Source organism: Melanostigma gelatinosum, assembly GCF_949748355.1.
Source record: "Melanostigma gelatinosum genome assembly, chromosome: 22".
In the NCBI taxonomy this organism is placed as follows: Eukaryota; Metazoa; Chordata; class Actinopteri; order Perciformes; family Zoarcidae; genus Melanostigma; species Melanostigma gelatinosum.
In genome coordinates, this window is record NC_136655.1 from 8910778 (window position 1) to 8935522 (window position 24745).

Sequence of the window (24745 nt, forward strand, 5' to 3'; positions counted from 1 at the left end):
TATTCCTCATTAGTGTTCTCTGCAGACCTTCCTCGGGGCCCTTGACTAAACCTTTTCAGCTAAATGAATCACAATACTGATTCCAGTTGTTGTTTTTTTGTCTCTAAGCCAATACAAATAACATCACCACCGAGTCAATCAACAGTTCAACCAAACACACTCATTTTTGGCCAATTGAGAATACCATTAACTGTCATTGACTATTTGTTTTAGTAACAAACCTAAAACCTAAACACAACTCGAGACCGTAATATGAATAAACCGAAGTGGATTCTGAGCTAACGCTAACAAGTCACGGCTAGCCATGCTGCTAATGTAAAGCTAGCTACATTCATTTAGCAGTAGCAGAAGTGACGATAGTTGTAACGTGAGCTAACTTAAGTTATTTATGTCGGATAACGGTCACTGTTTAGCCTCACTCCCTCATGACTTTCCCTTTCGTACAGCCGACCCCAGAAAACCCAAAGCACGATGGTGTTTGGTGGTGTTCAGTTGAATAAAATGACAGGTGTTTTGGGATATTTTCGCTGTAATTAAAATCATCGTTGAGCCATTTCACACCAAAGCTAACGTTAGCTAGCTTACGTTCAAGAGCCAAGCAACAGCTACAAATGTAACAAAGCGATGTTGTTTTTACACTGAGAGGTGGCACTGCCTTTTATCAATGTTTTTAAGACATAATAACGACCATTTATAATCTCATTCCAGTAATTGTGGACACTAAACTAAATGTAATGCCATGCTTAAAACAGCAACTGCCTTACCTCGTCTTTAGGTGACTGAACAGAAAGGTTTATCTCGTTTGCCTCACTTCTTGTCTGCAGAAAGATAAAGGACATTTAAAACATGTCCAAGAGATGCACAACTTTGACAGCAACGTAGCTGAACACTAACTCACTTTCAAAAGTAAAAAAAAAAGCTAAAGTTAGCTAGCTAATGTATTGACAAACTAACAGGTGTACTTTTGAATGAGAATAATTCGGGGCAGCTGGCTCAAACACTGTACATGTATCATTTAGGTCAAAGATTCCGCTGAGTTGATGCAGGTGTGGTGAGGTTATTCTGGGCTGGTGATGGAGATAAGGATGAGGGGGTAGAAGCAGTGTTTGCAGTCACAGTTTTGTAGGAAAGGGAAACATGGAGTGAACAGAAGACTGCGGTCAAATAACATGACATATACAACCGTATTAGTATTAGCTGTGTTACCACACTTTCATAGAAGCAATATGTCATTTCCCTCAAAACATGGCATCTCATGGACTGCTGTTCAAATAATTAGGCCACTGAGAGTCATATAAATTGTTACACAAGTAGGCCGACTAAATATTTTCTTAAGTATCATAGTACTTAATGGTGATACAACAGAGTAATATAATTGTACACGGTAATAGTACTTTAACTAAAGCATTATAGTCTAGATCCATCATACACGGGGGTCCACTGTGTAGCATAGTTTGTACAAACAAAAAGTTTTGTTTACCATTGGAGTACTTTAGCCTACCACTACCTAGCATACTGTGGAAGTTATGCAACTTAATGTGTTTTAGTACAATCAGAAAGTATAGCACGAGGCCTATAGTGTAGTATAATGTACTAAGTCAAGTATAGTAGTGACTCAAACAAAACCACAATGACTGTTAATAAATACCAGGTTTTTTTCAATGCCATTTATTTTATAGTATCTTAAGGGTTATTAACTTTTTAGAATATTTGTATATAATGCTGTGCTTTTTGATTTGGTACCTCAATGGTCTGCACTTATCATTAGTGATCGAGGACAGCAGGCTTTCCTCGAGCTGTTTGCGGGATCTGAGGTAAGATGTGTTCAAACCAACCAATGAGCAAGAGAGTCAAACTGGTTTGAATGAACAAACTGCATCTAAGTGAACTCAAGATGCTGACGGTAAACACAGCACACATCCCCATTAAACTGTAATTGGAACTTTACGGTTCGAGATTGAATTAGAGTATAGTTAGGAAAAGTGTTCCGCTTAAACAAAGCAGCTGCTTTAACCAGAACAAGAAGGACATTTTGATTTGGACCCATTGTGAACAAATTGATGTGTTTCACCTGTTGTAAAAGATCTTTCTTCAACATCTTGAGCTACTCCTAAAAAAAATAGATATATTTTATCCAGCCACCAGGTTAGGCAGATTTTGAGATGTGTAAAATAATACAAACATGCTCCACCTATCCTGAATACATCCTACAAGTCTAATGTCCAATAAAGAAAAACACTCAACTCATTGAATGCAAAGTGAGTAGAAAGTGGGGGGGGGGGGATTTGAGAAGTTCTATAAGAGTTATAATCCCTGCCAGCTCTTTCCTTTGGGCTCATGAGAGCTCACAACAAAAGGTGCCCACCACTATCGCCTATGCACAATTAACTAAAGCACCAGCATTATGCCATTATCATAAGAATGCTGTTTGCAATGGGGGGGGGGGAGAAACTCCTCGGCATTCATGGACGTTCGGCCGAATAGAGCCCAGAGCTTTTATCTTCTCAATTACATGCAGGCTGCATTTATCACAAAACCTAGTGACATGTTTTGGACACTTTTTTTGTGCATGACAAATAATTAGTTTATGCTGGTAATTTAAATAGCCTGTTTATAATTACAGCGTGGACTACAAGTGGGCCAGGAGTGGACCGGTGAAGATGCGGGGGTGTAGAATACAACTTGATTCCAGTGGGAACAAGATGAACTGATTTAACTGGGGGAAAAAATGTTGTTATCCTCTATTAGGCTTTCCAAAAGAAACAAATGTTATATTAAACAGCATGACAAATTTGTAAATGTAAGGAGGAATGTTCAACTTTCTTACAATTTGTGGAAATACGTTTATTTCTTTAAAAAAACGTGATACATTTCCTTGGATGTGCGAGTTTCTGACATCCTCGGCAGTCGGCGAGTTGGTGATTATGAATTCAGAGGACGACCTGTGCAGTAATTGTTCCTCCCAGCAGGAGCCTCGGAATAAATGAAGACTAAATAAGGGTCGTCCCTTACTTTGAGGTTAACATCATTTGTTCTGCGTTGCATGTCATCCGGAGTGCTTCTGATCCGATACGTGCAGCTGATGAGATTTGGGGTCGTCTTGGAGTTAACTGACCACAAGGTGTCAATGTTGTTAGTGATGTGTTTTTCTCTCATCTCGGTCGCCCTAATGTAAGAGGCAGAGAGTGAAGCAGGGGGTAGAAAATGCCTGCTGGATGTCATGCTCAAATTAATCTAATTGGATGTAGCCATTTGTCTGGAGAGCAGTAAAAGATGGCAGTAGAGCCATCTGTACATGTAGCCACAGCCACAGTTACACAGGCCTCTGTATTTCAGACTTTACACATACAGAACCTCTGTAACGACAGTCTAAAACTACCATGATGGTGACATAATGCAATACGTACAGTGTGTTGAAAGCTCAATCTTTCCTCTTAAAAGAACAATGATGTTTGGACAGGGTGCAGGCATATGAGCGACATCCCTGTGCAGAACAGGGATCATGAAAAAAAATAATGCAGCAGCTCCTTTTGTGGAGAAAACCTCATAACCTCCAGCCTCAGATGCAAACGTCGCAGCACGTCTGTGGGGCTACACACACATTCGGCACCGCTCCTCCTGACCATGCAGTGTTGTACGTTTGGGCCACGGTTTCCTTCTCGTTCATGTGTAATTTTGACTTTTCTTCCCTCCAACGTAGATTCTGTTTCATTCTGACCTTTGTCACATGCTATCTCCATTTCTCAGAAAGCATAATTACCATTCAAAAGAGCCAAATGTGTGTCTAGACTCAGTTGAACTCGGGGAACTTATGAACGACTTGACTGTTCTATCAATCAAACGGCTCGTAGTTTGCGGCCTTTTCACATAATCCCCAACCTGGCCTCTCACAAGCCAGAAAAAAAAACATCAACATATGGGTTGATGAGAGACTGTAATCATCAGATGCATCGATTGGGCCTGTTCCAAGAAGGTTTAATAAATGAGCAGGATCACTTTTTTGGACTAGTTTACGGAGACCTTTTTAAATTCCATTGAGGTTAAATTGACTGACACTTTAAATCGGGCTACAGTATATTTATAGATAGCTGAACAGCAGAGTCTTGGGTCAGGGGCTGCTCCAAACAACCCCCTATACAGATGTTCTGAAAACCACACAATCTTACATTTAGAAATGAAAAGTCTGACTCACAGAGCTTTTGTTGTTGTAGTTTACAAGTGATAAAGTTATCATGCGACAGTAAACTTCAGGTGTTTAATCTGTCACTCCCTGCGACTTCCTTTTGGACGCTGCAGCAAAAGTTAAATAATCTTGCGTTGAAGTTTATTACAAGTATTATCGTGCTAAAACGCGGGAACAGTAATTTCCAATCTCTCCATGCGGATCATGTTTCTTTCTTTGCTTTTCTAACTCCGTCTCTAGTCACTACTCTCTGGGGGTCGACAGTCACATCTGACTCAGACCTGGGGACAAATTAGTTGTTCTCCACAACAAGAGGCACTTGCAAAAGCTGAACAGAGGCTGTTGGCAAAATGTTGGTGAAGCTGCATAGTGACAGTTAGTGTTAACGAATCTGGGCTACTACAATAATCATATATATTCTTTTTACTGGACATTTATAGATGCAAGAACATGATCTCCATCATTCCAGGGATGATGATAAAGACTGGACTTTGACAAAACAAAAATGGCTGAGCAGATAAATCCAGATAAATGCTGTGCTCCCCTTTCTGAATCTAATGTGCATTAAACATAAGGTTGATGTTAAATGCATTTGATTTTTCCCTTTAGTTAATTAGTTATAAATGATATGCGGGTTCTACCTGATTTTAGAAAAGATGACGAATAACTGCGGCACAGTCTGTAAATAATGAACATGAACAGAAGGAACGTGTTGCTGAAGTTCTGACGAGACCGTCACTGTTCAATATCGTAACAAAGACGCACTATCTTCCTTTTTCCTGACCTCTTTTCAAAAAGATTCACAGGTAAGGACAGGCAGAAACCCACAGGAGTGAGTCAATGGTCGGCGTTGTGCCAGATTGTCTGATTACTGCCCGCAGTATCCTTTCATTTTGCTCAATGACCGACCAGAGCAGAGATCTCAGTTGTCCAGCTCTCTCCACTGTAAACAACAGCAACATAACATCAGTGCTACACAGAGAGAACGGCAGTCAAATGGGAACCACAGATTGTTCTGTGGTTCCCATTTTAACAGTACGTTAGAAAATCATTATCGACAATTTGATCCATGTTGGAAGTTGCATCATCAAAGAGTTGCCAAATGCCGGAGCGAAATTCTCCCACCATCTTCCTTGGAGGTCAAAGGTGACGGGCGATGTCAGTAATGGGGTCTGGCCTGGGAATCAACATCATGCTCCAAAACGTTGCATGTGTACCAAGACAGAGGATTAAAATACTGTATTTAAAACGAATAAGTTTGGTCGCTAATAAGCAGTGTTCAAAAGCACTGAGATCAGTTATGCAAATAATTATGTGGTGCGAAAACATTTTTTTTTGATTTCGGTTCCTTGCAAACATGTGATTTCCTGGTGAGCAATATATATGTGTACATATATAATATATGGTGAGCTGAACCTTAACCTGATAAGTCAGCCTGCTGAAAAGTAAATGAAATATCCTCTTTCCCTTTATTGTTGATCAAGCAGGACTGTGGTTACACACAAATACAATACTGCATACTGTGTGTGTGCTGATTAGTACAAATAAAAAGCTCTGAAAGGGTCTGAATGATGCTGCAAGTCAACTCTCTTCTCCTCAAAACATAAATGCTAATGGCAGCAAGCTAACAATGCTTCTCTTTAGCAAGTATCGATATTAACCATGTTCATCATGTTCGTTTAGCGTGTTAGCATTCTGCTACTTAGCACTAAACACAAACTACCGGAGGGTCTGACGGGGACGTCTCCAGGATTGGACAAATTGAATTGTTGACCTGATGATTGTGCTACACGAAGCATCGGGGGAAATCTCCAAAAAAAAAGTCATGAATATTTGTACCAAATGTTATGGTAATCCATCCAATATTTGATAAGCTATTTCACGAAAAGCCCCAAAAATGTCAAGCTGCTGGTGGCGCTAGTCAGTAGAATGGATCCTCTTCATCCAATAGTTTCCATCTGGACCAAGGTAGTGGACTGACTGATCGACATCTCCATCACCGGAGCCAGGATGCTGGGGGGGGGGGGGGGGGGGGGATGTTGCATGTTTTCTCAGATTATAGCATGGAAGCAGACAGCACTCATCAGTGTGTTCAAGAATAAAAAGGGCAATTAAAGATGCATCTGGTAAAAACGTAAGCACAATATACATAATTGAAGCAGCTCCTTTTTGAAACCCTGAGAACCACAGAAGACTTATTTGCTCTGCTCCAATAACACGAACATTTCATGTCTCCCGTCAAGGATCACGCAACACATGCAGAACAAACACTCATCATTTGTGGGACCTTCCCCTCCAATTCAAAAGCTGACATCTTTGATTTACAAATACAACGACATCCACCTTCATTCATTTAATAAAAGCTTGGATATAAGACATTTCTTTTGTACACAGGAAGTGTTCAGTTGATTCGATGGGAAATCCATTTCCTGATCCAACTGCAGTGAGAGTGAATACACCGCGACTCTCACAAGGCATTTCTTCAGACATTCAACACAGTTTGGGTCAACCGGTGCGCTGGTTCAGAGGCCGGACTCACCAGGGGGGGGGGGGGCAATATACTCTTCACCTTCTTTTACTGTAGTTGCCAGAAACACTTTCTTTTACAAATATATAGATATAGATTTGCTTTTAATATCTCAAATATTTATATAAATAGAAGTTAAAGATTAAAGATCTGGGGCATTATGACAAAGTGCAAAAAGATGTAAGGGGGAGGCTTTAAAAAAAACAACAAAAAACTGTTAATACCTCCATAAAATTCAACAGCAAAGGATAATATACAACTGCTCTGAAATTCATGAACTTAATTGTAGCTGCAACAGACTAACTTCCCGTTTCTATTACTACAAACAGTAAGTCAGGGTGGGACTCCCCACAAAACATCTCGGCTTTAAGTTCGTCCTCCTTGATCCGAAGATGCTGAGTGGAAACAAATCTTTAATTCCCACCCAAACCACGGTTCTCCACCATTAAACCCACACAAACCATCTATATTGTGTTGGTATGTTGCATTAAAACAGAGAGAAAATAAACTGTACGGTGTAATTGCAGGCATGTTAACGAGTTAACTGTACACCGCGGGTACCTGGATAAACCACGTGTCCGCCGTACAATAAAGACCACCGAGCCGGCATCACAGAACCGATCCAAGAGTACTTTAGACGATCGCACGCGTTGATGAATAAAGTGTCATCATGGGAAGCATCTGGGAAACGCGCAACACGAAACACAACTGATTATGTACAATTCATTCATCATTAGTGCGTCGAGGCTTTTGAGACTAATTCAAGAGACACATTTTGAAGTAGCTGGCGAGTACCAGGTGCTTCGCTGCTCTCCGCCACATTGAAATGATCTCAGTTACTTTGGCTATATCAGCAAAACACCAGACAAACTAGAACTGGAAATTACTCGCGCTTCTTTTGGACACCTGATGCTGCAGGTATGCATGTTTTAAAGGTATTCCAAAGACAATCAAACGCTGCAGAAGAAACGGTACCGAGCTTGAAGGGCGCAGCAGTAAGTGAAAGCATTTTGACCTGGCCTTGATTTGTACACACAACCAAGAGTAATCGCACTGAGACGAGACAGACGTCTACTGGAAGATAAAGACAGCTTCAAAATAGAGCTATAGTTTTGAACATTGGTAGACGTATGAAAAGGGGCGGGACTGCAGGCAAACAGGTGTGTGGGGCCCTTTCTATGAGAATACTAAACCATGGCCTGGTGTCACAAAATCAACCGTTGCTCATCACATGATGAGAGCGTGAAGGCTCGACCTGAATGTGTTTAACTGGTGGTCCAGTAACTAGCCCCCTTCTTCATGTGTTGAGCCGACTCCAAGGCAGAGGAGTGATCCCCCTGCTCGTGACGGCTGTGGCTACGTCCCAATTGTAAAGTACTCCGACAGGTTTAGAGGATGTAGTGTATTCTCTCTGGGAAAGTGACAATTCAGGAGACTTAAAAGAAGTCAGCGGGCATACTGAAATTCCTAAGATGAAATACTTTTTTTTCCGGTTCCGTTGATGGACCTTTACAGCGCAGAATAAAATAATTGTTTTTCAGAACTGACCACAGGTTGTTGTTACCTTCGTATTCAGCTGTGTTTGAGTATTAACTGGTATTACTTGAAAAACTTTGTAACGAACAGATTCTGCAAGATTTGGAGAAACCAGGCCAATCTCACCAGTAAACACAGACCTGGGTAGGAGGGCAAAACACTCTGTTGAGCTCCTATTGAGTAACAATCATTAATAAATACAAAAATAACAGATATGTACACAATTTCAACAATATGATCTCTCATAATACTTTCAGCATTTCTTCAAAATGCCATAGAAATTAATTTGTTTTTGCTCAAAAAGTCTCTGTAGCTCAAACATCCAGGGTCAGTTAGAAAACAAACATTTAAGAACGATAAATTATTGTACAAAAAAAAAAGATCCAACACCGTAGTAATCATTCCTTTTTGGATGCAAGTCCTGACACACACGCACACACACACACGCACACACAAACAGGAGTTCGTGTGTCAGCTTGTTTCTTGCAACATTAAAAACAATCTTCAAATAATATCGGATTTCTTCCTAAATTAAAACAATGCATTGACGCGGCATCGTTGGTAACACAAAACGTTTTCTTTTTCCTTCCCTTGTGTGAACAGGTCCTTGTGTGGCTCTCCTCGAGGCTGCTCTGAAGTCAGTGAAGAAGGAGGCGAGGGCAGTAAGGGCACTTTGAACACAGGCATGCTGGAGTGGAAAGAGGACGGATGAATACAAATTGTAGAGAGAGTTGTGGAGATGTTGACAAAACCCAACTAAAGCTGGTCATCTCTTCCATCTTTGAGGGAAAAGCTGAAATCAAGAGTAAGACAGAGAAAGTGATGGGAGAGGGGGGGGGGCAGTTAAGGTGGTATAGATGAAGGCTGAGTCCTACAGTAGTCGTATCAGTCGGTCCTTCAACCATCTAACTCCCAAAAACAATCTCCGTCAGCTGACCAGACACAGCAACCAGGAAAATGGTCAGAACAACCAGTTCAAAAAAAGTTTTCCCCCAAAGATTGTACAGTGGTGGTATTATTAAGAATGCCTTCTAAAACTTTGCGAGGCAAATTCCCTTTTGGTAGGATAGGTTTTTGGATCCCACCGTCTTGTTCTGAAAAGACCGCGGCAGCTTTCCGTCACAGTGATCCATAAACTACAACGTGGAGAGTGGAAGTTAACGGCCGGCAAACTGTGGGCAAAGTCATTGGATGAATAGGGGGTGACATCGCCCGAGATGAAGCCGTCCGAGTGGTGCCGGCAGTGGAAGAGTGGTGAGGTCAAAGGTCACAAACGGTGGTGGTCTGCACAGCTGCCCAACATGCTGCCCGTGAGACAGGTCTCTGTCAGTGATGCAACTTGGTCTGTGGGCAGAAGACAGACAAGGGATTTATTCGCTGCTTTTCATTTATTTTTATTATTTACTGTATGCAATGCAACTTCTAACAACTTTGAAAAAAATACATGTAAAAATTAGCGGAGAGCAACAAATTCCACGTGCCTTTGGAAGCCTTGTTTACAGTCTTTTTCTTTCTGTAACACCTACCTGTCTCGGGGACTCGGGCCCCGAAGACAGTATTCCCACGGTGTCGCTCCCATTCACAAAGAGGCTCTCCAACCCGCCCGGCCTACTCAGCTTGCTGGCCTTCCCTCTGTCAGAGCCGGAACTCCTCCTCTTCCTCCCCTCTGCTCCTCCCCCATAAGCCAAGGGTCCGGAGGGGGAGGCCAGGGGCTGATGGGGGACGGAGGCCGGCTCCCTGCTGGGTGAGTAGGGTATACTGGTCGTGCCAAGCTCGCAACTGGAGACCAGAGGAGGATGGCCATTAATGATATATATATATATATATATATATATACACACACAACTCCAGTACAACGCTGTATATTTTAGAGGAATGATAAACACCCGTCGTCACAGCCTTTGCACTGCTGGCACTGTCCCCTCTGTTTACACACTGCTCTCCTTTTAATAAATCACCCGCTCACGTGTGTCTCTACACCATCTCTATTATGTCGCGTTGCGCTGAGCCTGCATTGTCCGGACTCTTTTTTTTAAAGATCTGGGGCGGATCAAATGCATTCCTATGACTGTCTAAACTTTAAAACAGCCATGTACCCACCTGTTCTGCGAGCTGTGACTTTGAGACCCATCGGCACCGGACAACCAGAGTTCTCCGCCGCTCCAAAGCCCACTTCCCCCGCCGCCCTTTTTCCTGCCTGGGCTTGCTGCTGTCCCCCCCGAACCTTGCAACGCCGGGTGATAGCTGCTGCCGTTCCTCCTACCGTTATCCACAGTCGGAAACAAGGAAGGAGAGAAGGAGGAGGAGGAGGGGTGGGAAGAGTTTTTTCCCCTCTTAGCTCCCACTGCAGATTCCTCCCTGTCTTTGGATGGCCGGCTGGCTTTATGCGTGCCGTTACGTGCTTTACCCGGCGCGGAAAGTGGGGCGACGGGCCGCGGAGCGTCTCGAATGCTGAACATCCCCGCCACGGATGCAGACTGAGGAAACGTGGCGGGGTGGGAGAGGGAGTTGAAGGGGGCCGAGAGGTGAGAAGAAGCGGCGGAGGAGGGAGCGGGGGTCTGTTGTGAAGCGGCGGGGGAGGTACCAGAGGAGGAGAGGGAGACGAGGCCGCCGGCCGCCAGAGGCACCTTCCTAAAACAGGAGGAGGATATTTCAGAGGATAAGAAATGTACCACTTAAGTTGCTTCATTGCTGATATGGATTCAGAGTACTAAACCTGATCAACATGTGTTTTACAATGGTCTTCTGTGTTGACATGAAATAGGATTTTCTTGCTTCTTTAACATATTTGCCACAGTTCCTCCTCCCATGATTTAGCTCTATAATAAAACTATTCCTTTCCCAAACTTTTTTTTAACTCATGATTCCTCACACACCTATTTTTAAACTTAAATTTACACAAGAAACTTAAACAAACACTTCCTGCCGTCTCACTAAAGTGTATTTCTCACCTCTCATAAAACAGGATATCAAACACGTCACTTCCTTTCTAGTTACACCTGTTCAGTGACAGTAAACCTGGTGTAATCAAATCACAGTTACACCTGTGTATAAAGTAGCTGGGAAATAGATTACATGCGTGTTGAGTACATTTAAACATGGACTTTTACGTTAAAAAAACCCCAAAAGTTTACCTCGAGTGTACGTTCTTGCACACTCACCTCCACATCTGTGCGTTGAGGTGTTTCTCCACCATGTTGTGGAGCACCAGCCTCATCCTGTCCCATCGCCTGTCGAACACGTAGTGACCCCGGCCCACGAGCCTGCTGCTGAATACGCAGAACTGCAAGGAGAAAGCAGAGGGAGTGTAAAGGGGAATCGGGGGCCAGGCATGGAGAGAGATGTTGAGAAAGAGAAGGCACGTGAGAAAAGGAACGAGGAAAAGACGAGCGGATGAATGAAGAGGATGGGATGGATGAATGACAAAAGATGTTGAGAAAAACAAGAACGAAAGACAAGTGAGAGAAAGAGGAAGGAAGTGAGAGGTGGGTCGACAGCAAAGGATGTGGAGGGAAAGAGGCATCAAAAGAAACGAGAGATTGATGGAAAAGAACAGAAAGAGCAGACGGAAAGCTATCAAAATAAACACAATATTTGAATTTCTTATTTGAAATATTATAATGTGCAACATAGTTAAGACAGGAAATGGATATCCTTCCTGTGATCACTTTGTTGGTCTTGACCCAGATTCTGAACAAAAGCTTCTTTCCTCTTTCTTTTTTGTTGCATTGAAAGCGCTTCATGAGAGCCGAGTCTGAACACCAACAAAACTGAGTCCTTTAAATGGCATCTAAAAACAGACCTCAAACTACTCACCCCTGAAGGCTGCGGGTGGCGATTGGAGGAGTGAAAGGCAGGTCTGACGGTGCCCTCTGGAGTCTCTGCGTCTCCCTCGTCACTGGAAAGTCGACCTCCGTCTCCTGCCGCCGCCGTCCCCGAACTGTGGGGAGAAGGCTCTGGGTTGGGGGCCGGGGCAGGTGCTGCTGCTGCTGCTGCTGGGGGCAGAGGGCCGAAGGTGGAGGTGGCGGAGCCTGGAACCCTGGGAAGGAGAGGTGAGGGGAGCAAGGGGAAAGGGACAGAAATGGAGGGGGAGACACGGAGGGGAATGGAAATGAGGAGAAGAGGAAGGGGGAGAAAATGAAATGGGATGGAGAAGCAAAGAAGAGATTGGAAGAGAGGAGGGACCAAATGGTAAACAGAGAGCATCTTCTAACTAGAAAGAGGAAATCAGTTTCCAGTAAGACTTTCATGAGGGCAGACAACTACTGTGTCTCCATTCTAGCACTGTTGTTGTTTACAGCATCCCCTGGTGGGACAAACACGAACAGACAAGGATGTCCCGTGCATCTGTGCGGGTCCACAACAGTTCAACTCCAGTGATGTGAGAGAGTATGAAAAGTCATATTGAAGTAAGAGTAAAGATTGATTGCTGGAAAAAAGTGAAAGTTATAAATCATTGGGTACATTGTGTGCTAAAGTATCCAAAAATGTATTGATGAATAAAAAAAGTGTTTCTTTAAAAGTACAGCTTAAACTTAAAAAAAAAAAAAAACTTAGAATGCAAAACCAGTTGGAAAACAAATCAATTGTCTGACTTATTGGTAAGACAATCAAACTTGTTTTTTGGGGGGATTTATGAGGATTGAAAGTTTTGTACCACGGTTACTTCTTCACCTCATATGCTGGGAAGATCAGACACATGGATCACACGACTGACAGAACCGAACCTGATTGGACCAAGGAAGGATCTCATCCATCCTTGGCAGCGTGGATGGTCAGGTTGTTCTACACACACATAGTGAATACCGTATTTGTGTGTGTGTGTGTGTGTGTGTGTTTTCTCTGTCCTACCTGGGTATGTGTGCATTTGCCAGCCTGAGCTTCAGCGTGGACAGAGGCCGTCCGTTCGGGCAGTGAGGCTTGCTGGGACTTGAGGTCTCTTGTGGCGCGATACTCTGGCTGCCGCCTTCCTTCCCTCCCTGCGATCCGTCCCTGTCTTTCTCCTGCTCCTTGGCTCCCTCGTTGAGCTTCGCCCGCCCCTTGTGTTCGGCCAGGAGGATGTCGAAGTGTTTCGTTCGGCCGGAGACGGCTCGCCGGTGGGTTACGGAGTGAGTCTGCGGCAGACAAAAAACAAACAAGAGGTTATTTTACAGAAAGACTTTGTTCATGAAAGTATTGATATGTGGAGCTAATTCAGCAGGGCTGAGGGTTGCACTCCCAGGGGCTTCAATCGTGCCTCTCTGGTTTCAGGAAAGTTCCCATAATCGCTGCACCATGCTTTTGCCCACGTCACACCACACTAACATGGGTAAATATTGCCTGTTCGCGGTGAGCTACCCTTCCGACTACTTTGGAAGGGAACCAGCTATCAAACATTTGGTTTTCCAACAGTCCTCTAAAGGATGTGAGTGTGAGGCTGATGAAATACTGGTTAAATAACAGGTAGTGTGTTTCCTGTACTCATTTAAAGGAAACATGTAGGGTAGAGGCCTCTGAAAATGCTTCTAGACCTGACAGATCATTTCAAATTGAAGGTGCTTTTGGGAGTCCTTTTCTTTATCTTGTGGTGAAAACAAACATATAAAACATATGATACAGCACAAGACAAGCCGGAGAACCAGACTCAAAGTCACCGAAAAAAAGAGTAAGTTACAAAAGGGGCCAGTGGATCAGTGGATGGGTTTTAAATGGGAAATATGAAGATAAATTTACGACTAAATAAATAACATACTCTCCGATTAAATCGTTGTTCTCATTGGGACTGCCCGTATTAATGGAGACATTGAAAAACAACCCAAACATAATGAAAACACCATCACCCCAGCCACTGCGAACATTATCAACACACGAGCGCGATACAGCGCTAATTACTTAATAACCAGATTGAAGTGATTAGTAATGCTTGCTAGAAGCAATTAAAGGGCAGTAAAATACGCGTTTTACAGCTGAAAGATGTCTCATCCAACATCTATAATTACCTCATTAAGGGAAGTGTGGGCCCTATAATGCCCCCGCACTGCTACCTTTGTGTTGACTGAGGAAGGGGAAGTGCAGACGGACCACAGAGACGGACGGGGAAGTGCGAGTGATCGTATTTGTGTTACCTTGCAGGTGAGAGACCTCGTGCAGGGTCGCTTCGTTTCGGGGTCCTGGACTCCACAGTGCTTGTTCGGATCAAAGACTCTCCCTGTAAAAAAAATGGAAACCCATTAGACTGGCACTTAAGGATATCATTTTTGTCATTTCTTCCCTCCTTCTTTCAAGTAATCATATTTGCTGGGAGTGGGCGCCTCGCAGTACCACAAGTGCATTAATGCGTCTCTTTTAAGAAAGCATTTGACTCACTGACATTTGTCTCGTCACATATTCCTTTGTTCATCCAGACACTCAGCTGTGTTTTAAGGCTCTTGTAGTCCAATAGTACGATTCTGTCTTACACTATTCGAAGTGTTTCCAGTTTTCCCAGCGGCTAAACTGGAAAGATCCCCGCAAGCTGTAACAAATCCTGGTTGAGAGGACAGACCGGCAGCGGGACCAGAGTCAACTGTGACCGACTGCCCCGGGAAACTCTCTCCTGCTTTAATGAATAACCAATTTGATTTGGTTTGATGACGAAATGCAGCCATTCGCTTTTATGTGCCGGTTTGCAGCCAAAGTCTCTGATGTCCATCGTAAAGATCTGCTCCTCGGGCAAAATGTTTAGAAGATCCTGGAACATTCTCACGACGAACTTACAACCTCAGTCAGCTTCTTACGGAGAGCGATGGGATTTGGTGAAATGTTGTTAATCGTCTCTGCTGATACGAAAGCATTGCTCAGAAACACAGAGACCTGCGTTGCCCGGCACAACAACAACCTCCAGTCAGCAGGTTATCTTAAATGGTGTTGCTGTCAGAGGGCTGTAATCTAGTGTCGACCTTTCCCATAATCCCTGTAATCTTTCTGTGCGTCGTCAGACCGCTCCGACGCATACAGGTGTACACCGACAAACACATGTGTCAGCGAAGTACAAGCACTCCCGGAAATAAACAAACTCACATGCTCACTGGCACACAACCTTAAAAAAAGCAAGTTGAGATGAGTTAGCGTGAACACGGACTGAAGGAAGACACTGAAGAAAGCAGAAGAGCAAGACGGAGAGAAAACACCAACAGAGAGGAGGAAACGGGAGTGTGTGAAAGAACACAAAATGAGGCCAGACCATGTGTGTGTGTGTGTGTGTGCAAGAGAGGCACGATGGAGGTCGAGGCAGGAGTTGGAGAGTGAGAGGATGAAAAAAAATATAGAGACACAGGAGGTGGGGGAAATCTCTCAAGGAGTCATGACAACAACCAGAAGTGTCCATCAAAACCTTTTAACTTCATCACCGTGCATGTTTTGACCTCGCTTACTTTGAGATGACCACGAGAATAAGTGAGAAAGATAGAGAGAATAGTGAGGGGATGGAGAAGAGAACACACAGTGTAACCCCATCACTGTCTGCAGCCAAACATTCACAGGAGTGTTTGCAGCCTCGGTATTGAGACGTACAGGTTGATGAAAACCCAGCCATGAATATGCAGACGTTAGAAATGATTCAACCATTTAACCCTCAGGACCTCAATCAGTTTCGGGGCGTTTTATGCTTCTGTGTGCTTTGTTTTTGACTGCAGTATATAAGTTCTGCACCTCTATGGAAACGGCACAATCATGGCTAGAAGAGGAGAGAACTTAAAAATGACTTGTGTGCAGTACAACACAGTTACTGTGCCAGTAATCAAAAAAAAAAGAAAAGAAAAAGTTAAATTTATTTTCCAAAAAATTGCAAAACCGTGGAATCGATATGCAACATGTTTGCAAGTGTTGCTAATGTTGGAAAAAAAGGATGAAAATCTGACAATAACAACGTTTTTTACAGCTTCTGGTTATGACAGACGGTGTAGTTTATTGATTGTTGAAAGAAAACATGCTTTTCGATCCCGCCGGCAGGTTGTGGGGTTCAGAGGGTTAATGTTCTTCAACACACATTTCGACTCCAACTGCACCCATTGGTCAGGACTGTGTATTCACTGTTACGCTGAAGATAACATGAGAGTCACTGTGAAACGCAGAAACATAATCGGAGAGGCTGACCTGAAAGTCTTCTCTGCGACCTGGAGGAAGTCTTAGTCCCGTTTTGCTGCTTCTTCTCCAATGGCGACGACGACGGCGGCAGCAGCAGAGCGCCGTGTCGGTGAGAGGGGGAAGGCGACGGGGAGGCTTTCCGGTCCAGCGTGGAGGGAGAAGGAGTTGACGGCAGCCGCCGGTCCAGCGGAGAGCGTGCCGGACTGGGCCGCCCGTCCAGGGAGGATGGAGAGGTGGTGGAGCGCGGTGTGGACGGCCCGCCGGTGCCGCGGCCGTTCAGGAGCTTCTCGCCGGACCGCTGGGAGGCCGGGGGAGTGAGGGCGGGAGGTTTAAGGGAGGAGGGAGAGGAGAAGGAGGATGAAGAGGAGGTGGTGAGGCGCACATGTGATGCAGAGTCGGCATGGCTGAGGCAGGCCATCTTCTCCAGGCTCACGACAGGAAGCGATACACTGCAGAGGGGAAGAGTGGAGTTAAAACACCGTACGACTCAATGTTCTGGAATCAGCAAAAGCAGCATTTTATGAAACATTTTTATGGAAAAACAACGTGGCGGGAATACGTGTAAGAAAGTTATCATATTCAAAAAAAGAAGTATGTGCCCACCACGGCTTGATCCGGGCCCCCTTTGGTGGGTAGACCGCAAGAGGGGCCTTACTGAAGCGTGAGTGAGGGAAATCTTTAGGGACCCTGAAGGCCAGCGTGTCCCCAGGACCGGGGGCCACCGCGGGGGCCACCGCAAGCACTTTGGGCTTCATGGGGACCAGGAGGCTCCTGGAGGGAGCGGGGGAGCCGTGGCGCTTCTCTGGAACAGGTCGAGACAGAGACAAAGTGTGTGAGGTCACATAGATGTGTGAGAGCTGAAGACACACTCCTACTATCAAGACCATGCTAGTGGGTACTGCTTGGATCCGATTTTCACCAGGCTAGAAGTGATTAGTGTGGTGTAGCATTTACACCAACTCGTTTCTCCTTTTCTACCCGGTTTAGGTGCCAGATGGCCGCGTTGTGACACAGGAGAGACGAATCTGTGCCAGAACCTTTTCCACAAAGAAAAGAAGCGTCTACAAATCAATTTAAAGTACTGTTCTCTCATTAGCAACATGCCTGACACCATCTGAAGTGTCCTTGTCTGATTAACTCCACCAGTTTGTTGTTATGTGCAGCTCGAACAAAACAAGAGCCAACAATTATAAATACTTTTGGCCCAGATCTGATTCAGAATGCACAAGTGAAAGGGTGCTGAGACACAGAAAGAGAGGGGAGTAAATAACAAGGCTGTGGGGGGGGGAGGAGAGGAGCTCACACTTACGGTTTTTGCTATGCATGTCTTTGTGGGAGGAGGGTGGCGAGGGGGTGTGGTCCAGGACTGTTTGTCTCTCTCTGACTGCCTCACAGGGAAACTACACCCCAGCTACCTGAGTGAAAGCAGAGGGGTGAACAAGTCATGAAACACAAGAGAAAGGAGGCGAGAACACACCGCACACACAGTGTCTGGAGTCAGTGCATTTCTAAATATACGTAACATTTAGCTCTAAAATGTCATTATGTTCATAATTCAAAACAAAGTTATGCAAATCTAGCAGCTGCTGCAGGAAGTAAATAACCAACATCTGCCAGATCGACCAAGTTTAAGTTGACAGATAGATAAGTTGTTGTTTTTAAAGAGACCAGCCCGTGTGTTTAGCTGAATTTCCTGTCTGCTGATAAGATGCAAATCTAAAACTGAAGAGAGCAGTGACATGATGAGAGCCGCTCAGGTAGAATATGGAACTGCTAAATGTCACTCTGAAGCTTTGGTAGCTATTTGAAATACATGACAGAGAATAGAAGTAGAAGCCAAGGGCAAGCTAAAACAACTCACTAATACAACTGTATTCTCTCACACCCATGTCGGACGAAGATTTTACACCAAAAAACCTGGAGCATCTGAGGGCACGTACAGGACACGGAGCAAAGGGACCTCTAACCATCATCCAGTGTGATGAGGGGGATAATCCAACTCTGACAGGAGTTAGATTAGAAGGCTGATCCACTCTCATGTCCGTAGGGGGAATGCGTGTCCACCGCCAGCAGCTGCTTAGCTTCACTGTGCACAGAGACTGAACGCAAGAGGAAACAGCTAGCCTGATCAAGAAACAGGCACACAAACACAGCGAATAAGGGCCTTTCCCAAAACGTCGAACTATCCCTTTAAAGCAATGCGAAAGCCTCACAGGGGTGCCTGCATCCGTTTGGTGCTTAAGTGCAAAAACAAAAGCCTGGAGTATAATTTTAGAAAGGGTTTCCTTAGTGTACAAAACCTCAGTAGGCAGCATCAGGGTGTGTGTGTCACAATGTTGTACAACCCGGTTAATGGGTGTAGTAGTAGTAGTAGTCTCCCAACAGCAGCACGTTGGAAGAATAAGGGCAGGGCAGACAGAGGGACTGACCCGGTGTGTTTGCTCAGAGTGCACATGAAAGTGTGCTGCAGATGACTGAGGGGGAGTGTGTGTGTGCAATGCGTGCGCAAAGTGTGTCTGTGTGTATCGAAGAGATTAGCCACTGCATGCATGAGTACAACAGGTGTACGTGTAGGTATACGACACCGCGTTGGGAACTTGTATACTGCCAGTGTATGCGTGTTTTTGTCCAAAGTATAGGTTATATGTAGTACGTATAAGCATACTTTGCAAGAACATAATTAGCATATGTGAGAATATGTGTGTGTGTGCGTGTGTGTGTGTGTGAGACAGGTGTGTAAATAGGCCAGTGGAAGCAGAGGTGCAGGGAGGCAGCTGTATTCAGAGGAGCAGGACCAAAGTCCAGAGGCACATTTGCAGGTATTTGCGGCTACAACAGTCGTGATTTCACACTTTAAATCACACATTTGTTTCACACAGGATTTGTAGTCAGCTCATCTATCCAGTTCAATGAAGGTGTACAGTTGAGCATATAAACAAAATCAACCCAGAATGAGATGTATTTTTGCTTTGTAACTCATCCTGTGAGTAAAAGGAGCCAGTCGGCCGCACTGATCTGCAATACGGCTGCCCAGGCAAGGTCACTAAGCCACTCGACCACAAGGGCACCCTCCCTACTACGCTCTCCTGCCTGCCTGCCTGCCTGTCGTTATGGCAATGCTGAGAGCCCAGCTGGTTGCCGATTGGCTGCTGGCTCATCCTGTGGGTGGAGCCATTGCACAACGAGGAAGCAGGAGGCTCTCAGCAGCTCAGCTGGGTTTGTTTACATTGAGCGAGGCCAGTCAGAGAGAGATTGACAGCAGAAAAGCATCGAAGAAGATTGTCAGTGATTCAGGTTTTCTAGAAACGCTGAGTCAAAGGCAACTAGGTTTGTACTAGACAACAGTGTTTAGTTGTACACTTTCTACTGGCAATCTATAAGACAGTGTGATTATGTCTTTTGTAAAGTTAGGTGAACAATACGACAACTACCGACATAAAAACAAGGAAACATTTACATGAACTATGATGTATACTGTGTATGAGTATATAGATATTATATTCTGTCGTCATATCTTAGAAAACAAACTAAAATCAGACAGTAAGGCAGATAAAGAGGTTAAAGAGTTTAAAAAAAAGGTTGTGAGCCTTTGATCTCTTGGATAAATACTATTATGCATTTACTATTACGCAATCTAGAGAAGGAATTGATAAATAAATCATCGTCATAGAAGATTACAATGATTTCTGAGCAATGTCTCCCCTGGAATGAGGTTTTTTTTGATGCCATGCACTTTGCATTTCTGAACACCGTACAAATGTAAAGTGCAAAGAAACCACGCCTGATGTGAAGCAGCAGCAGCTGGAGTTTTAATTGTCCCGGTTCACGCGCAGCCAAGCCGCAATAACCGTAACACAACAGCGGAATGAGCAACACTGTGGTTACGGGGCAAAGCTCTCCAAAAAAAAAACACAACAGACAAACGTCACACTTCAGCCCAACAAACTCAGACACGGGAAGCAGCAGGCAGCACACACACACACACACACACACACACACACACACACACACACACACACACACACACACACACACACACACACACACACACACACACACACACACACACACACACACACACACACACACACACACACACACACACACTCCAAAGGAAACAGGATATTATTGTTTTTGACCTGCCTCAGAGCTCAATTAATCCACCACTACACAGAAAAAGTTGCAGGTGAGTAGAGACAGAGAGACACTTAAACAGCAACTTTATCGTGCACTCGACTTCCACACAGCAGGGCCACCAGCAGAAGAGACGGACCGAGAGAGTGGAGAAAAGAAGCAGCGATGCATCGGAAAACACAGCGGGAAGCTCTGATTAATCCAAACACACGGCTTCAAAAGCACGACTCACTCACTCACACACACATCTGAAATATTGAAATGTCCAGTTTGTCATGGTGTTCATGGGCTGAACAATGACGTCAAAATGTATCCCAATGTAGCCTGCAGTGTTGTTCAAATATTCGTAAAAGGTGACGTGTGTATCAAAATAAATATTGTTTTGGCCTACAGACTTAATAAAGCATCTTTGTTTGGTTGTCATTCCCTCTAATATCACAATTGACATATAAGTCAAAAATGATCGCAACTATTCAGGGCCCAAATGTCCTGTCATACAAAATGCGATTGAAATCCCCTCAGTCTCATTATACTAGCCCCTAGAAAACACAGAAATATGAGGTAAGTTTCAATAATCCTCCCACGTTGCTTCAAAAAAACGAGAGTGGTGAAATCAAATATGTCTTTATAACATCCTGTTCTGTCCAAAATAAGCTTTGGAGGTTCAACCACGAGCATTAACAACTATTTCTCTGCACGTTTCCTCTCTACGAGCGCATAGGAGAGAGAGAGCACGGTACGAACGCTGCCAGTGTGAGGGGTTTATCCCACCGGGGCTACTTATGCTAAGAATATACGCGCTTGCGTTCCTCTGAGGACATTTAAAAAAACACATCCACGACATGGAGCAGGTCTCCGACATATAACATACAGTTAAACCTTCTTAAACACGCGACGTGGTAAATATTAAACGTCCACGCAGCACGGGGCCCGTGCTTAAGTTGTGACCACTTTCTTCGTCACACACGGCAACGCTTGAGCAGCAAACTGGGCGTGTATAACTCAGAGCCGCTGACCCCCGAGGCAGCCAACCCCCTCCTCCTCTCTGTATGTGTGTGTGTGTGCATTTCTGTAGATCCAAAGCCTCAGTGCCGATTCGACACACAGGTCAAGCATGAAAGCAGATCCCGTGATGGACACACACAAATACAGGGCCATTGCAGGGAATAGAAATGCATAACATTTCATTTAGAACCCCCCAGCAGGACACTATACTTGTGAGGACATTACAGTAAGATGAGGAATAAAGCGACAACGGGAGGAAATGCATAAAACATCGTAAGAACATCTTGACGGGGCCAGTTCAAATTTAAGAATGAATGGACGCTGGACAGTTTGACTGACTTAAAATGAATAGAAGTTTTTAAAGTGTATGGTGAACTTCGATGAAAGTGACTCACACATGCTGCTTTTCTACTTGTCAGCATGTGACTTGGCCTGCTGGCCCACCACAACGCCAGCTTGTTAAAATACTGTGGCCCGAGGATAGCTTTGTTTTATGAGGAGCTCTCAGGAGATTCCCACCCCTGACTGTGTGTGTGTGTGTGCATGACCATGTTTTAGACCTGTTGTTACCAGACCCTGTGTCTGCGCATCAGCAAGCGAAAAAACACCAGCGTCTGCCAGGAGACTGTGTGTGTGTGTCTTACAATACCACTGACCTCTTTCTGCTGAGAAACAGAAAGTGAGAAATGTGTGAGGATGCAACTCCACTGGCCTCTCTCCTCTCAGGGAGAAGTGTGTGTGTGTGTGTGCTCATTAAGCGTGACCATGTCCCCCCCCCCCCCCCCCTCCCCCTCCCCCTCTCCCCGCCCAAACAGACGGCTATGGCTGGTGCACGTGCCGCCAACAGAAGGAAGCAGCAGCTCGCGGGGCAGATGCGAGCGCCCTCAGTGGAGCCCCGGTCAAAAACAAACAAAGAGGTAGACGGACGGGCCGGAGGGCCAATGGGATCCGGGACCAAGTGCTTCAACGACAAACACTCTTAAAGAGGTGAGGTTTAACAGATGCATGTGGATTACATTTTTTTTTTTTTTTTTTTAAATCAACCCATCGGTCTACCGAATCTTCCTTTTGCGTCCACATTTTTTCCGGAGTACAAGAATATTATTTGAATGGTTATTTCTCTGACAAAATACACGGGCACAATGCTACATCAGGTCCACTTCTCTGTAAATGATTTAGTGTTTTCCAGTTGCATCAGCCTGCTGAGTGTTAGACAGTATAAACAAGTGGTGTGTGTTAGTTTGAACTGGAGGACAAGTTGTAGATAGACTGTTAGACAAAAAGCCCTGCAGGGATAAATAGAGATGATTGTGTTGATCTGGGTGCTCTGTGTTTGTGTGTTCTGTGCCACCGTGTGACAACTGGAGATGCCGCGAGGTACGACCTGAGGTTTTCATGTGTGCCTCTGGCCTGTGGGGTTGCTGTGTGTGTGTGTGTGTGTGTGTGTGTGTGTGTGTGTGTCTTACCATAGTGTGAGAGGATGCCCTGAGGAGTGACCACCTGATCGCAGACATGGCAGACAACAAGACAAAAATCCTCCAGTGCTCTGTTGCCAAGCATCTCTGAGGAAGACATGAAGAAAAAACAAAACTGAGAACCATATAGAACAAGAGAAGAAGCGCTAGAAAATAAACAAAAGTAAAATATATTGTCTGTTTAAATTACACGAAAATCTGAAAAACAAGACAGAAGCTCACAATGCTCAACATGTTCATTTAGCTTTGGAGCTGCTTTTCCAAAAAATGACAGTTCCAGATAATGTAAGAAATTTGAGCAAAGAACTGTGTTCAGTAGATATAATAAAAGTGTTTAATAATTCATAATTAAGAATTCATAATTAGTCATAATCATAAGTGTTTTGGAAATGCATAATTAAAGAATTAAAGAAAGTGTTTTTCTGCCTCTTTTTAGCGTGTGGTTGCCTGGGACGGCTGTGTCCTGGGACCAGAGGTAGTTTTTTCCAAAGTGGGTTAATATTGTAATATTTCTTGGGAGTAATTTACTCCATTGTGTAACTGTAATCGTACTTGCATCAGTGGGATTAAATTCCTTTTAATTGTAAACCAGTTTTGGTAGATTTATTGTTGCAGCGTGTCGACTGTACAAAGCAGCCGGACACGTGCTCTGGCCTCCTCGCTGTGGAACAGACTCAAACTTCCACAAAAACGTGTGTCCCAATCACTAAACAGGCTTAAAAGAAACAGAAAAGGACAGACAATCCTTCTATGAAAGCAAACAGCAACAACACTGTGCCACTAAACAAAATCAGATTCATAGAAATAAAGCCAAAAACTCATTTCTCCTCATGGAAATGAAGCAATATCTGTTTAGGCTAAGCTTCAAGAGCCTAATCTTCCTGTAACCAAACAAGCTCCGCTGACAGAAATCGCAGCACTTATTAGCTCAGGGCTTAAGCCAGACTCACTGAGGGGAGGTGGGGGGGGGGGGGGGGGGGGGGGGCGTGTACGGATGGATGTGTGTGTGTTTGGGAAAAATTGAGTGTGTGTGTGTCTGACGGTGTGCCGTGGCGTCGGGACCTCGCATTGCTGGTGAGTTTAGTTGTCATTTGGGAAGTCAAAGAGAGCGTCAGTCATGCCTCGTGCACATCAGTGCGTGTGTGTGTGTGCAGGAAACGGATCTGCGTTACTGGTTAAGCGTTAGTGGCCGACGGTTGGTTTCAGAGTAAAGCTGCACTGAGAGGCAGTTATAGCGGGAAGATGCTTTGCACAAGTTCCTCTCGTCAACACAGAAGAGGAGATCATCTCTCGCTCTTTCCCCCCCCCCCCCCATTCTTTCTAAACATGCTGCTGGATTTAAGCCACAATTCAAACTCTCGGATTCCTGTGTTTGCTGACTAAAAACTGCTTTCCCTCACAAGCAAATAAAGCGTGTTTGTTCTTGACTTAACTGAAAGGGGCGGGGGGGGGGGGGGGGGGGTAATAATACACAAATAGAAAGTTTTGGCTGCGTGTGGAAAAGCAGCTTTTGAATGTGGTCATATTTAGTCAACGGCTTGTTAGGCGGTTAATAACATTGTAATGTGAGCAGTGAGACACCGCTGCAGGTTAGCTCGACCTGCCGAGGGCTCAACAACTTCAGCAGTTTGTGTCCCGGCCAAAACAAAATGTGCAAAAGGGGTTGTTAGTGGGAGTGAGTAAGAATGCAATTTCCTCTGCATCTGCCAAGTCAAATGCAGACTAAGTGCGTCGTCTATTTCTGACAGGCCTGAAAATGAACTCCAGAAACAATCAGTCACT

General features: G+C 44.5%; 1 protein-coding gene across 2 annotated transcripts; it reads right to left on the bottom strand.

Moving 5' to 3' along the window:
• Positions 1 to 6531: 6531 nt before the first annotated feature.
• atxn7l1 (ataxin 7-like 1) lies at positions 6532 to 22991 on the bottom strand. 2 transcript variants are annotated; one of them, XM_079294637.1, is made up of 11 exons: positions 22955 to 22991; positions 17659 to 17764; positions 16953 to 17151; positions 16359 to 16798; positions 14351 to 14433; positions 13098 to 13360; positions 12063 to 12285; positions 11408 to 11529; positions 10347 to 10877; positions 9773 to 10025; positions 6532 to 9590 (listed from the first exon to the last, which is right to left on the bottom strand). In XM_079294637.1, exons 2-11 carry the CDS (start codon positions 17672 to 17674, stop codon positions 9573 to 9575), a joined length of 2148 nt encoding a protein of 715 aa, XP_079150763.1. In that variant the 5' UTR covers positions 17675 to 17764; positions 22955 to 22991; the 3' UTR covers positions 6532 to 9572. The 2 variants fall into 2 exon arrangements, with proteins under 2 accessions (XP_079150763.1, XP_079150762.1); XM_079294636.1 differs by having other exon boundaries at positions 9728 to 10025.
• Between the last annotated feature and the right edge of the window lie 1754 nt (positions 22992 to 24745).